This window comes from Echinops telfairi, unplaced genomic scaffold (assembly GCF_000313985.2).
Source record: "Echinops telfairi isolate 266 unplaced genomic scaffold, ASM31398v2 ScPeMD7_7400;HRSCAF=8409, whole genome shotgun sequence".
Taxonomy (NCBI): domain Eukaryota; kingdom Metazoa; phylum Chordata; class Mammalia; order Afrosoricida; family Tenrecidae; genus Echinops; species Echinops telfairi.
The window spans coordinates 17,560,236-17,575,212 of NW_022111300.1; the positions used below are offsets into that span (position 1 = coordinate 17,560,236).

Genomic DNA, 14,977 nt, shown 5'->3' on the forward strand with positions numbered 1-14,977 from the left:
GCTGTCGATTTTGAGGAGTAGGTTGCCAGATCTTTCTTTCTTGGCATGGCTGGATGGGTTTCCACCATCGTCCTTTTGTTAGCCATTGATCACTTAGCCATTTTGTCACCAGGGCTCCTCATGACTCAGTCGTATTTTCCATATTAAACTGAAAGTTATCTGAGTCATTCCTCATTGACTGTAACCTCATCCATAGCAGAAATTCACCCTGGTTTACAACAGTTCTTCCCGGTATGTTTCACTCTCTCATCCTCAGGAGCCTGGTGGAGGAGTGCATAGGCACTCAGCTGACAACCAAAACGTGCGTGGAACCCACAGCTCCCACCACAGGAGCAAGGTGTGGCCATTCACTTCTGGAAAATTGACAGCCTTGGGAACCCAATGAGGCCTTCTACTCTGTCCCTATAGAGCTGCTAGGGGCCATACTTGATTTGATGGAAACAGCTCTTGTTTGGCTTTGTCTAGTCTTCAGGTAGTTATTGTTAGAGAATCACATATGGGGAAAAAGAAAAAACAACAATTAGATGAGAGGGAAAAAAGAGGATCCTTCTGATCGACCATGGATGTGGTCTGAAGAGAGGACAATGTGCCAGACAGCAGAGAGAATAGCTCACGAGAAAAACCATCTTACTGAAATAGACATTCAAATATAATGAAGCTTTTTTTTCTTCACTTCACGTCTAGCTACAGAATGCTGAGCAAAGGGTGGAGTGGGGTGGGGGAGCAGAGCAAGAGTCCCAATCCATGGCGTCACTATTTTCCTACTTGCCTTTCAGGTTAAGATGCCCTGCACTCAAAGAAGAGAGTGCCAAGGAGACAAGAATAGAGACTCCAATTGTGGAGTGAAGAGCAGAAGAAAGAGCTTCATCACTGAAAGTTTCTATCAATATAATTATATATTTTTATTTATATCAACAAAACTCTTACATCAAAAACATCATATTCCTCACGATCCACAGGCTTAGTACAATACAGATTCCCAGTGTGTTTGTCTATGTAAAACAAATCTAAAGGCTCTTGGTCAACTCCACGCCCACGTATTGAGTAGAAGATTGTATAGTTCTGAGCTGCATCAGATTGAACCTAAAGGAAAAACAAAAAAAATATGCCATGAAATTATAACTAAATTCAGTGAAAACTGCTATTTTAGAAAAAAGTGGATGATCCATTTGTATGTTTATTTTAGAAGCAGAATTTCAATAAATTATCACATTTGTCAATTTACTGACACACAAATATAAAAATGGGTAATAAGTAGTAAGACGCATTTGGCAAAAGACATTTAAAAGCTTCTTAGTCTTTGCTAAGACTAACCTGGGTAGCTCAGTAAAAAACAATCAATATAAGTGGTAATTATTTTTTTTAAGTTCACATGAAACAATAAGGCATCATTTCCCATCTATTGATAAGACACAGGTGTGTTAGTCTGTGTACTTTAGAGAAACAAATCCACAGAAACTCATGTATGGGAAACAGAAGGATTTCTCTCAAGCTATCTCCCCCAAATATATGCCAGACTTATAGCTGCTTGAGAAAGACTGTACACTTGGAGGTCATCAGGAGTGGATTAGGGGTCATTCTCCCTAAGAGCTATCAGCCATCTAGACCAAGCAGACACCACTGTTTATCCCACAACAAGTAGGGCCCACTCCCTTCTGATAAGGATAGTTGTCTGTTTCCTTATAGGAGACACCAGAGAAGTCAAACCTGCCCAAGGATGACCAAAGTTAGGCTGCCATCATGAATCTAGGGTCCACCCATCTTGTCACATGTATACCCCTAGACCTTCCCATTCTTATGGGCACACCCCTAGCTCATCCCCTTCCTGTTACACTTATGCTTATCATAGATCCCCTTCCTAAAATGTGTATGCCTATTATACTGCCCCTTCCGGTGATGTGTGGTTACCTGTAATCATGTCCCCCTAAAGAGATAATGCTTGGTTAACAATAAAGAAAGAGCTCTCCCCGGTCCTGGTTTCCTGGGGCCCTCTCTGGCTCTCAGGCCAGGGGAGCTCTCCCCGGTTCTCGGTCTCCGAGGCTGCTCCTGCTCTTGTGGCCAGGTTCCCCCCACGAGGACCACTAAGCGGGGCTGAAGTGAGCATGCTACCATGCATTGTGTCTGACTCCATTATTCTAATCTTTCCTCTACTTCTCATGCTCTCTATGGCTTTACTATAATCTTCACTTATTATCGCTGTACAACTGCGCCTACCAGACCTGTGATGATTTGTGGGGGATCCCCATCTCCCTCTCCCTTCACCCTACACTCATGTATAAGAGAGAGTTTTATATAAAGAGTAAGTGCACATCAAGAAAACATCCCAACCCAGTGCTGCCCAAGCTCACAAGTCCAACATTAACCCATATGTCCAACACCAATCCACAAAGTCCTCCTCCATCTCATAAAACACATGCAATGATGCTGACTGCAGGAGGAAAGCCGAGTCAGTGAACGTGTAAGCATCTCAGCGCTGGCAGGGATCTCCACACGGCTGCTCCAGCACTCAGGGCTGCATCGGGGTAGGTCCATGCGGCTTCTCTTCGGGGATGTCTTGCAGGAAGTCAGCCTTGCCAGTCGAAGCTGGGAACTGACTAAGGCAGATGCCCCCTGGTCTGACCATCACAAAACGAGAGACCTGAGAACTCGAAAGGCGAGGCTGACCAAGCCACTTCTCCCCCTGCCCTTCAATTAACCCCACATGTGTGTATCGGCCAGGTTGGCACAATAAACTACCTCAACGGGTAAGAAAGAACAATCATACCCATTGTTGGCCAGGGTGAGGCAAACAGGAAGTTTCATATACAAGTGAAGGGAATGCAATTGGAATGTACCTTACAGAAGGGAACTGACAAAAATAATAAGACTCAGTGATGAGCATAAACAAGGGAAGACTCTTCCTGGCAGAGGAACACGGAAATACTTCCAAGTGAACATGGTCTTTGAAGTGTTCAAGAAGCAGGCGGTGGTGGTTGGAGCCGACTGGGCAAGGGGGAAAGAAACAAGAGATGAAGGGGCATTGAAGTAACGGGGGCCATATCCTGAAGGTGACTGGGAGACATTGGCTTTCAACTGGAATCAGATGGGGAGTAATCGATCTGCTTTGCTAAGACTAACCTGGGTTGCTCAGTAAGGGAAGGAGCAGGGAGGCCATTGTGATAGGTTTTATGTCAACTTCAATGGGTCAGGATTCTACCATGATATGATCTAATGTAGTGTGGTCAACTCCATGGTAGTAGCCTTGTGAAGCAGCCAAGCAGTTTGGAGAGAATAGACCACCTTAACCGGGCCATTGTCTTGCTATGATTGGGAAAGTTTCATTCAGGGGGTGACCTGCTCTTAGTTTAAATGGCCATTTTGTGACAGCTAGCTGACTACTGCTGGATTCGGATCCGGCATCTGGTTCATTGACCTCCTGCTATATCATTTGCCAATCCCAGAAATCATCAGCTTGGATTCATTCAGCTGATCGTAGATTCATTCAGCTCAGTATCCACTAGCTTACGATCTCACTGCTTCATCTTCTTGAGTGTGTTCATCAGTCCCTGCAGCTAAAGGAGCCAGAGAAGCCTTCAGCTTCCATCTGCCCCAGGGAGGGAACCAGACTGGATTTACCTCCTTCTACAATGGTGTGAGCCATTTCTTGACAGAAATCTCTTTCTATAAACACACACATCCAAGCATCATGGATTTAGTTTCTCTAGATAATCCAGCCTAAGAAAACCATTTAGAAATGTTACTGCCAAAAGCCTAGGGACATGATGGTTTGTTAGACTAGTGTGATAGGCAAAGTGTTGGTGAGAAATGGTTAGATGCTGAATATCATTTGAAGATACAACCAAAAGGGTTGCCAACTGGTTGAATAGGTGGTATAAAAAGGGAAGCCAAGTTCTACAGATTTGGGGCGATCTCCATAAAGGCAGCTATGATGGCCTGTATTGAAAGGTAAACTGTAGCAGGAGTGGCGATGGCAGATGCAGGCTCAACATCTATTTCACCCATGTTCCACTGTGACTTCTCGTCATGTGGACGTCAGAAAGGGAAGACACAACAAACTCAAAACATGGCCAATCTTGCATGAGATTTGGAGACAGAATGTGGTGGATTTCCCATTCTGCAGCCCCTGCAATTTTTGTTTATTTTTCTGATATCACATTGGAATGAATTCTATTTTTACTGTAGCGGGCTTTGGAAATGTTCCAGTCGTGATCCCTCGTGTAGTGCATTTTGAGAAACAGACCATGAGTCAAACGTGTTGGCTGACACGGATTAGAGGCTAGAAGACCTGGTTCTGCAGAGGCCTTGGTAGGAGCAGCTCCCTGACAGGGGTGGTATCCTGGCAGCTGAAAGATGCATTGATTCTAGAACTAATTTCTTTTCCAGCATGAAAGAAAAGCAACATGCCTTGATGCTGATTCTTGGTGTCGCTTGGTAATTCATTCCTGAAAATTCAACCTAAAGTGGACTTCTCCAGCTCACCCGATCATTTTGTCAGCTGTTTGAAACCGTATAATAAGCCTGACCGTCCAAACCTCTGTGAGGCCTGTGAGAGCCAGAACTCCATGGGACAGCCTTGGTTTTTCTGAGTCACACGGGTTTTCTGTAATTGACATGGGGCGATTCTAGCCATTTAAATACAAAATTTTTGAGCTTTCCTTCTCTGACAGATTTGTTTCGCCCAAGTTCTAGCTCTCACTGATTTTACTGTACTTAGAATTACACTTTTTACAACCAAACCTTCCCTAAACAGACTACAGGCCCAAACAACTTGAACGACGGAGTTGTCATTACCTGGGGTGGGAAGGATGATTTTGGGGTGGAAAGGAACAAGTGGAAAACCAAGTGAGCAGTGTCCTACAATGAAGTGAAGAAGTATCCAAGGAGGAGGGAGAAATTAGCTATGTCAAATGCACACATGTGAACAACATGGATAGTGGCTTGGTAAGGCAAAAAGTAAGAATATATGTATATCGTTACATTGCTACTAGATTTCCAGTTTATACATGCGCTGGTTTATTCCAAACAAAATGTGTTTGCTCATGTCTCCAAGATCAGTGGCTGACTGCAGATAAATTCTTTCAGTGATCCCCTTGCCTTAGTCTAAGTAAGGTGCCTTAAAAATGGTGCAATCCAAATGGTGGCACCAGAGAGAATCTGCTGGCCTAGTGAAATTCAGGGCAAGAGGTTATGGGGACTGTCTTTTGAGATTTCAAATGAGTCATCTTGATAAAGATTTAAGCATTCCCTGCTTAAAAATCTCCACTGGATTTTAGGATAAATTTTAACATCCTAGCATATCACACATAGTCCAGTTCACTTTGACACCTAGATGCCCCTTCTGCCTCATTTCCTGCTCTGTTTCCATCAAACTGACAGCAACAACTACAAATTTGCTTATGCGTCAATTTTAATACATGGCATGTCATGTGCACTAGAGTAGTATTAGGTTTCTTAGTACTTAAGGTTTTCATGGCTATAATCTTTCATTACAGATGGCCAGGCCTTTCTCCCACAATGCCTTTGGCTGGGTGGGATTAAACTACCAACCTTTGAGTTAATAGTCCAATGCTTACCCATTTGTACCATCCAGAGACTCATTCTCCCCATCATACCCAAGATGATTGGCTACCCAGAATTCTGCTAAGGAGGCATGTCCTCTTTTACCTCTGCACACTCCTCTTTTTCACAATTGTTTATATGCAACCCTTTCCAGAGTTCTGAATTCAGCTCAGACATTCCTTCCCCTAAGTCTTATCTTGTTGTATACCCCCCTTCACCCCAGGACTTGGTATCTGTGTTAGTCTGCGTACTTTAGAAAAGCAAATCCACAGAAACTCATGTAAAAGAGAGAGTTTTATATAAAGGTTAAAGTGCACATCAAGAAAACATCCCAACCTAGTGCTGCCTAAGCCCACAAGTCCAACATTAACCCATATGTCCAACACCAGTCCACAAAGTCCTCCTCCATTTCACAAAACAGACACAACGATGCCGACTGCAGGAGGAAAGCCGAGTCAGTAAATGTGTAAGCATCTCAGCGCTGGCAGGGGTCTCCACACGGGTACTCCAGCACCCAGGGCCGCATCGGGGTAGGTCCATGTGGTTTCTCCTCAGGGATGTCTTGCAGCAAGTAAGCCTTGCCAGCTAAAGCAGGGAACTGGCTAAGGCAGCTACACCCTAGTACGACCCTCAGAAAGCAAGAGACCCGAGAACTCAAAAGGTGAGGCTCACTGAGCCATTTATCCCTCCGCCTTCAATTAACTCCACATGTGTTTATCGGCCAGGTTGGCACAATAAACTAACTACCTCAGTATCCATCCAAGGTGATTCCAGATCACGACATCTGCATCTCTATAATAAGAACAACTACCACTTTTGACTTTGTAAATTATTTGCTGACTTCTAGTTCAACTACTAGGCTAGTAAATTGTATGACAGCAAGAACCATGATGACATTTATTTCTACCTGCCATTTGTAGGGCAGTGCTTTCTCCAGAATATAGGAGGAATTTGATAACTATCTGTTAAATGAATGAATGAATGAATGAATGAATGAATTCTGGTTGCCTTTTAGCTCATCCCAGTTTTTGGCAACCCCACATCCTTTACAGTAGAAATTCTCTGTGCTCCAGAGTTTCCAGTGCTTGTAACCATTCAGAAGTAGATACTTTCTTTGGAGGCAACTCTGGGTGGATTTGAACTACCAACATTTGGTTTGCAGCTAAGCACTTGGCCATTTTTTATCACCCAGGATTCCAGACTGAGTAAAGATCAATCAGTGGCTACAAATTCATTCTCATAACATTGTAATTTTAGGTAGTAATTTTCTTTTCATTCACTTTTATAATATTTCATGAACATCTTTCATGCAATCTGCTTACGATTTATGTTTAAAGCCTGAACAAAAGACACTCTTGAAATTAAAGCACTCCCAATCTGAAGAAATGGAAAACCTACTTGTTGAAGAAATAACGGAAAAGGGCCCAAGGAATTCTCCTGCATTGAACAAGGAATTGGTGCCCATCTCCTTTTGGCACGTCTGAGGACAGTCTCTTTTGTATGCCTTTTCCGCAGAACCTAAAGTTGGAAAAAATACAAATGCTATAAGTAAACCAAAGCACCACAGTCTATTTTGTTAGAACAGTAGAAAGCCCATAAACCTACCGTCTCACAGAAGGCCCAGCCTCCAGGGTCCCCTTAATGCAGCTGAAGAGCAGATAAGCAGGTCTTTGCGTATTAGAAGGGCAAGAAAGGAGGTACTCGATTTTTAAAGATTTCAGACATTAGAGAATTGTGCTTTTAAACGTTTTCCTCCTGGCTCTGGGCAGGGCCCTGTTTCTTAGTGCTGCATGGAGGCTCTCGGATAGGTGGCTCCTACCCCCAACAACAACACTGGTCATGAGTCCAGGTGAGGAAAATCATCAGTTACCCTCTTGATTACACTGCTAGAAAATAATAGAAATACATCCTCTCTGGAGTGATAGAAAACATTACCAGTTCTCTCTTATGATGCTTCCCAATCTCAGGCAGACCAGAAGGAAACAAAATATGTGTTCTTCCTTGTCTAAGTGCTCTGTTTGCCTGATCCAATAGAGTCACCATCAGTCTTACAGAGTTATTGTTAACTACATTTTTTTAAAACAAGGTTATTCAAAGCGGCACTAGCCACAGGCCCTTCAGACGATAGAGCCCAGCACTACTCCAGAAAGTTACACTGAACTTTCTGCTGTGTCTGAACCTTTTCTCCGTTTTGTGACAATTTCATATTGGCATTCTCCAGGGCATGGAATCAAGAACTGTGGTCGGAAATCTCTGGTCAGTAGTGCGTTCAATGCGATCTATGCCTTAAGTCGCATATTTCCCAGTGTTTGCATCCTCTGTTAGCATCCGAACCATTTTAGCATTTGTAAGTGACTTCGTATTCCCTGGGACCACTGCGCTTATCATGAATCTGCACACAGCTACTGACTCGCGCGAGGTACGCAGTCATAATCCAGAGGCTACACGCACAAATGAGATGAAGTTATGTTCTCATGTAACTATAGTAAAACTGTTTGCCTTAATTTACAAAACTAAATATTATAATAGAGGGGTGACCAAACTGTCACTAAGACACCAACTCATGGATTCGGCTGGGCGAGGTAGCTTTAACAAATAAAGGTGTTTAATAAATTTAACAAACCGAAGTCCAAAACCAGTGTGTAGGCAGTTTAAATAAGAAAAGGAAGAGAAATAAATAAATATGTCAGGTAGGCCGAAGGGAGAAAGAAAATGCTGAAAAGACATCCTTATGGAGCCTCTGATCCTCTTTATAAATTTTAATTTAAAAATTTCAGTTTTTTTTAAAGTGCCTCAAAGTATCAATGGGATATTTGAATACCTTCTTTTGATGTTTCAGGAGCACAGTGATGTGCTTCTGCATCTGTTTCTTCGTGTCAGACAGCAATATGGTGAATGATCTTTTCTCATCAGTGAGCACAACATCTCTGGTGGTGAATATCGCCCCATCATCCAGAACTCTGAAATCAGGGTCACTCAACCTAACGATGTCTGCAGACTGGAGACATTCTTTCAAATTAACTGCAAGGGAAAATCTCTAAGTTGCAAAGTAGGAACACACACAATGCAATAAAAATAATTTACACACTCTTCTTTTAAACCACGAAGTGCAATGAAATAAGCTTACACGCTATTTGCCAAATAGCTTATCATTTTTTTTACATTTGTAAAAAGAAATGAAAAATCCAGTTTAAAAACTAAGAATTCTTGATTATATTCTTCTATTCAATGAGGTGTTCTAAACTATAGATGCATCTAAGGGGCTTATGAAAATTAGTTTCCTATTAAAGATGGTGTGTATATTACTATTGTGACAAAATAGAGTTTATACCACCCCCAGCCTGAAAAAAAAAATAAAAATTTTCCTTAATAACACAATCTGTTTCTTTTGTGATATACCTACCATTCAGCTAGAATCTTTTAAGAAATGCACATAACCTAAAGAAGAATGGGGGAAAGGAGCTATGCAGGATGGTCAAGTAAGGAAAGTCTATCTTTGAAGTTCCACTGACTTCTTTCTGCATACTTTGCCCTTGAGGTCTACAATTCTTTCTGGGTCTAAGATTTCCAGGCTCTACTCCTAGTCTTACAGCCTTAAGAATTGTGCTCTCTAGTAAAAGGTAGTGTGACAATTCAAGTTTTATGTCAAGTTGGCTGACATGTCAACCTGGCCAATAAACACATGTGGGGTTAATTGAAGGGCGGAGGGTAATGGCTCAGTAAGCCTCGCCTTTCTAGTTCTCGAGTCTCTTGCTTTGTGATGGTCGGATCAGGGTGTGGCTGCCATAGCCAGTTCCCTGCTTCAGCTGGCAAGGCTCACTTTCTGCAAGACATCCCCAAGAAGTTTCATGGATCTATCCCGATGCAGCTCTGGGTGCTGGAGCAGCCGTGTGGAGACCCCTGCCAGCGCTGAGATGCTTACACATTCACTGATTCAGCTTTCCTCCTGCAGTCGGCATCAGAGTGTGTGTTTTGTGCGATGGAGGAGGACTTTGTGGATTGGTGTTGGAAAATAGGTTAATAGGTTAATGTTGGACTTGTGGGCTTGGGAAGAACTGGGTTGGGATGTTTTCTTGATGTGCACTTACCCTTCACATAAAACTCTCTCTTATACATGAGTTTCTGTGGATTTGTTTCTCTAAAGTACCGAGACTAACACATTTTATTATTGAGGTAGTTAGGTATTGTGCCAACCTGGTCAATAAACACATATGGGATTAATTGAAGGGCAGAGAGATAAATGGCTCAGCAAGCCTTGCCTTTTTTGTCTCTTACTCTTTGATTGTCAGACCAGTATGCAGCTGCCTTGTTTGTTCTTGTTCTTTGCCCCAATTTGCAAGCCACACAACCTGTGGGACACCTAACCCATGGACTGTGTCACTGTAATTTGAACTTCCTTCAAGACTTGCTTCGCCATACCTTTGGAATTTACATCTCTTGAGCTGGGGACTGTCAGACCCTGTCATCTGGCTGCCTGTTGGTGACCTGCCTTGCTGTTTGTTGCCTGTGCCCAGATAGCCTGAATTGCTCTACAGAGGAGGCCCTCAAAACTTGAAGGACTGCCAGTGTCTCACAAATGTCTCACGGGAGTGAGTTGCACTGAGCCATTTGTACTGCTTTATAATTTAATTAATTGTTTATTTTTTATTTATGTATCTATCTGTATAAATATATATATAATTATTAGAATTCTGGTTTTGTTTCTCTAGAGAACCCTGTCTAACACATTGGCTGAGCCAGCATTCTCAGTGGCTTGACTGAGAACTGAATATCTTTAGGAATGATATTTCTTTCATTTTCATCTGTTTGGGTAAATGTTAGTTTATGATCTATCCCCACATGAGTGACTTTAACCAGAAATGGAGCAGTGGGTTGAAAAAATAGATTTGGAATTACTGAGGCAAATGGCCATTCACAAACAACAACAAACACGCTTGTCCCCAGCATTCCCTAAATTCACCTGGAAACTTCCTTGGGTCAGCTTTTCCAGCTGATGGGAAAAGTCATGGTCCCCTGGCTTCCCACTGGGAAATCTATATTAAGTTCAGTTTGGATGCCATGACTTGACATCTCTTTCCCAATGTAACTGTAGCTCGGATAAAACGACAACCCTGATCCCCACAGCTCCTTAGCTCTATTTCTCTAATGCTTAGAATTCTGGAATAATAAAAATAATATATATTACATAAGATATTTTATATCATTTTTAAACAGTTAAAACACAAGCAAATAGCTATGAGAACATGGATTAGAGCATTTGCCCTGGAATAAGCTACAGAGTTAAAGAGATTGATAAAGAACAGAAGTATGCTTTAAAAAAATGTAACTATCTTAACTTTCATTTGCTCATAAGCAGTCAGCCAACTGCAAATGGCAAAGACTGGGTGCTGTGCCTGCTCTCCACCCCAGAAACCCTGAATATCGATTCCTAAAACCCATTTTAAAAACATCTCACCTTTGCCGATCATCTTATCTGCCTCTAAATTTGAGGGTGTTCTAAAGATCACATTTTTGCAGGCTTCACAGGCAAAACAGAAGACCTAGAGTAAGAAAGAGTACATTGAGGATAGAATAAACAAGAGAAACCCTATGGTCATCTCAATAAATACAGAAACATTGACAAAACCGAATGCTCATTTGTGATGAAAAACAATAACAAATAAATAAAGAATAAAAGAAATTGTGTGCAGCATGATAAAGAGCATGTCGGATAAACATAGCGCATCATATGTACAGGACAAAGCAGAATGCCCTCCCCTAAGATCAAGAACAAGATTAGTAACCGCTTTCATCTTTTCAATTCAACATTACACTTGAACTTCTAGCCAGGACAATCCAACAAAGAAATGAGATATAAAGTAAAACTGCTACTATTTGATAATGGCATGAAAATCTTAAGCAATCAACTAAAACTGAAACAAATTGTAAATGCATTCCATAAAGTTTCAAGATATACCATCGTTATATAAAAATCCATTGGATTCTTCTATAAGAAGCCCTGGTGGTATAGTGGTTAGTATGAGCTGCTAACCCTACGGCCTGCAGTGGGAAAACTCCAGCCACTGTGCAGGGGAAAGACCAGTCTTTCGACTCCTGTAAATAGAGTGTCCGAAATCAAAATAGACAAACTGATGCTTATACAAAAGTAACTGACCAAATAATTGTGAAAAAGTGTAAAGTTTGAGAATTTACACTCCCTGATTTCAAAACAAACACAGAGTGATGCAAAATTGCAGAGGGGTGTGGGGTGGGGGTGGGGGTAGGAGATGAGCCAGTCAGGGTGCGATGTAGCAAAGATGAAAAATACAACTTTCCTCTAGTTCCTAAATGTTTCCTCCTCTCCCACTGTCATGATCCGAATTCTACCTTGCAAGTCTGGCTAGACCAGAGCATGTACACTGGTGCAGATGGGAGCTGGAAATACAGGGAATCCAGGGCGAATGACCCCATCAGGACCAGTGGTGTGAGTGGCGATATGGGAGGGTAGAGGGAGAGTGGGTTGGAAAGAGGGAACCGATTACAAAGAACTATATGTGACCTCCTCCCTGGGGAACAGACAACAAACGAGTGGGTGGAGGGAGATGTCAGACAGGGCAAGATATGACAAAATAACAATTTATAAATTATCAAGGGCACATGGGGGAGGGGAGAGCGGGGAGGGAGGGGAAAAATGAGGACCTGGTGCCGGGGGCTTGAGTGGAGAGGAAATGTTTTGAGAATGATGAGGGCAATGAATGTACAAATGCTCTTTACACAATTGATGTATGTGTGGATTGTGATGAGAGTTGTATGAGCCCCTACTAAAATGATTAAAAATAAAAAAGAGAGAACAGAAAAAAAATTGCAGTAACCACGACAGGGTGGTGCTGTTCTAAGAATAAACATGTAGACAAAGATAACAAAACTAAAAGCCCTGAAAGAAACTCTTGAATTAAAAATTAACTGATTTTTTAAAATGATGCCCAGAAAATTCATGGGAAAGACATACCCTTTTCAGTAAATGGGCTTAGACAAATGAATATTCTCATGCAAAAAAAAAATTAATTTTGGACCCATATCTCACACCACACACAAAAGGTAGAGTTTAGCCTGTCAATCAGGTTGCAGCTTGATGACCTCATTTAGGGGCACTAAACAGCAGGTCACAAGTGGACTCCATGGGAGGCATGGCCCTGAGCTGAAGGAGCCACATGGAGACCCCTCCCAGTGCTGAGATGTTTACAATGGATCCACAAGACTTCCCACCCACTGGCCTGTGATCTTCCTGCATTCAGCATCATTGCAAGTGTTTGGTGAGTCTAAAGAGGACTTTATAGATTGGTATTAGACATACAGGCTAATATCAGACTTATGGACTTGATCTGGACCAGGCTGGGATTTTTTCTTAATATACAATTATTCTTTATATAAAGCTCTTTCTTATACACATATGAGTCATTTGATCATTCCCTTCTTCATGGGCATTTATATTGTTTTCTCCCCACCCTCACCCCCACCCCATATGCAAGCAATATTGCCTTGTACATGCTCAGTAATAGAATGTGTACCTGCAAGAGAAATTGCTGTATCAAAAGACATAAGCAGGAACATCTTCATGTTCTTTCTACCACTATTAGCTAATGGGGAGCCAATTCCAACGTATGGTGATTCCACTGTGTCAGAGTAGAACAGTGCTCTCCAGACTTTTTTAATGGCCAACGTTTTGGTAACTAAATTGCCAGCCCTTTCTTCCACGGAACATCTGGGTAAACTCAAAACTGCCAACCGTTTGGGTAGCCACTGAGAACTTTAACCATTGGCTCCACCTAGTGAGACCAAATGCACAAGGCCAGCTTTGTAAACTGACAGCAGTAAGAGGAAGCTCCCACAGAGAGTTACAGCCCCAGAAACCCTGCTTGGCACTTCTACCCGCTCACAGGGTCACTATGCGTTGGCATCAATGACAGTAAATTCAATTTATTTTACTTTTCAGTAGAAAAAATGGGGCTGCAGAATGGAACACCTTGCAGCAGCTGAAAATTAAAGGGCCCTTCCCGACTGAGCACAACACTTACAAATTTGTAAACATTTCTCCTGTGGCTGTAACCTCTTGCTAAAAGGAAATACTTCCTTTCAAATTCTTAACACAACAAAGTTAAACTTTTAAGAATTATTTCTCTGTATTCTCCACACATAGGTACATTTTCCAAATATTCTTCTAACCAAACAGTGTTATAACACAGTCTCATTAAATGAAAAGTGTGAACCACAAGTCCCCGCAGATGCCATATATAGAATACCAACTGCCAAGAAATTGAAACGGGATTACAAAAACGACACGAGCTTACATTTAAGAATTCAGAGGGTGCTTTGCGCTATAACAATGATCTCAATATGAATAGCAACCACTTCTTTTTTAAAAGGCAGTCAATGTAATACGCAGATCTAAATACAAACTTGTATGTACACTCCCTTAAGAAAATGGTTTTCACAGTAACATAAGTAAAGGTTCCCTGAGGGTGAGGGGAAGAAGGGTGGGGGAAATAGGGAGCTGATAGCACCGATGACCATATAGCACCCCCTCGGTGGGATCCAACAACAGAATTGTATGTGAATGGCTATATTGCATGTGTAAGATCTGGCATAAATACATACATAAAATAAGAGTTCCTGGGGGGTAGAGTGGGGGTGGGAGAGCTGATATCAAAGAGCTCGAAAGATGAAAGAAAATGTTCTGAAACGGATTGTGGTAGCCATTGTACAATACTACGTGAGGTGATGGCACTAAGGAATGTTATGATATCTGTAAGAGCTCCCAACAGAAGGATTAAAAAAGAAAAGAAAGAAAATGGTTCTCAAAGAAACTGGCTCTCATTTAGTGCCTTTATTTGCTTTTTTTTAGGTGCTTTTTTTAAACTAATGTAAAGGATAGTAAGCATCATTGGACTAGCTTTTATTTTTAAAACGATTCATTAATTAAGGGCAAAAATGTGTTTTTGGTGAGGATGTCATACCATCCTTATGAACTGGTGATCAGGAGCCCCAGTGGAGCAGTGAGTGATAGTCGGGTGTCTCTCTCTTCCAGGAAAGACGGACGGTCTTGGAAACCTAAGGAACGTCTCTCTGTCTGGAGGGTCGCCATGATTCAGAACTGACTTGATGGTAGTTGGTTAGTTTATAAAATCTGGAGTGATAGAATGTCCACTTGTCCTCAAAGATTCCAGATAGAGTTGATATCTCCCCAGTGGGGAGAGCTCCACCTCCCCCAACCCCATCCCCACCAAATGTTAAAAAATAAAAAAAGGAAAACACTAGTTTAGCTCATTTTGCAAATGAGCCCTTTTAGAGAAGTGACAGGGTTTCAACTACAGATCATTTGTAGGATAGACCAAAAAACAAGCCAGACCAAACTCACAGTGACGCCGGGGGTGGGGGGGTG

The 14,977-nt window shown here is 42.0% G+C and overlaps 1 protein-coding gene across 1 annotated transcript in view; it reads right to left on the reverse strand.

The window, feature by feature from the left end:
* LOC101653138 (desmocollin-3) overlaps positions 1–14,977 on the reverse strand; it is a 41,792-nt gene that overhangs the window by 23,601 nt on the left and 3,214 nt on the right. Inside the window, exons 2-5 of the mRNA XM_004702925.1 lie at positions 11,015–11,099; positions 8,381–8,580; positions 6,958–7,077; positions 928–1,083 (exon numbers count right to left, since the gene is read on the reverse strand). Of these exons, the coding sequence (XP_004702982.1) occupies positions 928–1,083; positions 6,958–7,077; positions 8,381–8,580; positions 11,015–11,099 (561 nt within the window). The remainder of the gene's footprint in view (positions 1–927; positions 1,084–6,957; positions 7,078–8,380; positions 8,581–11,014; positions 11,100–14,977) is intronic.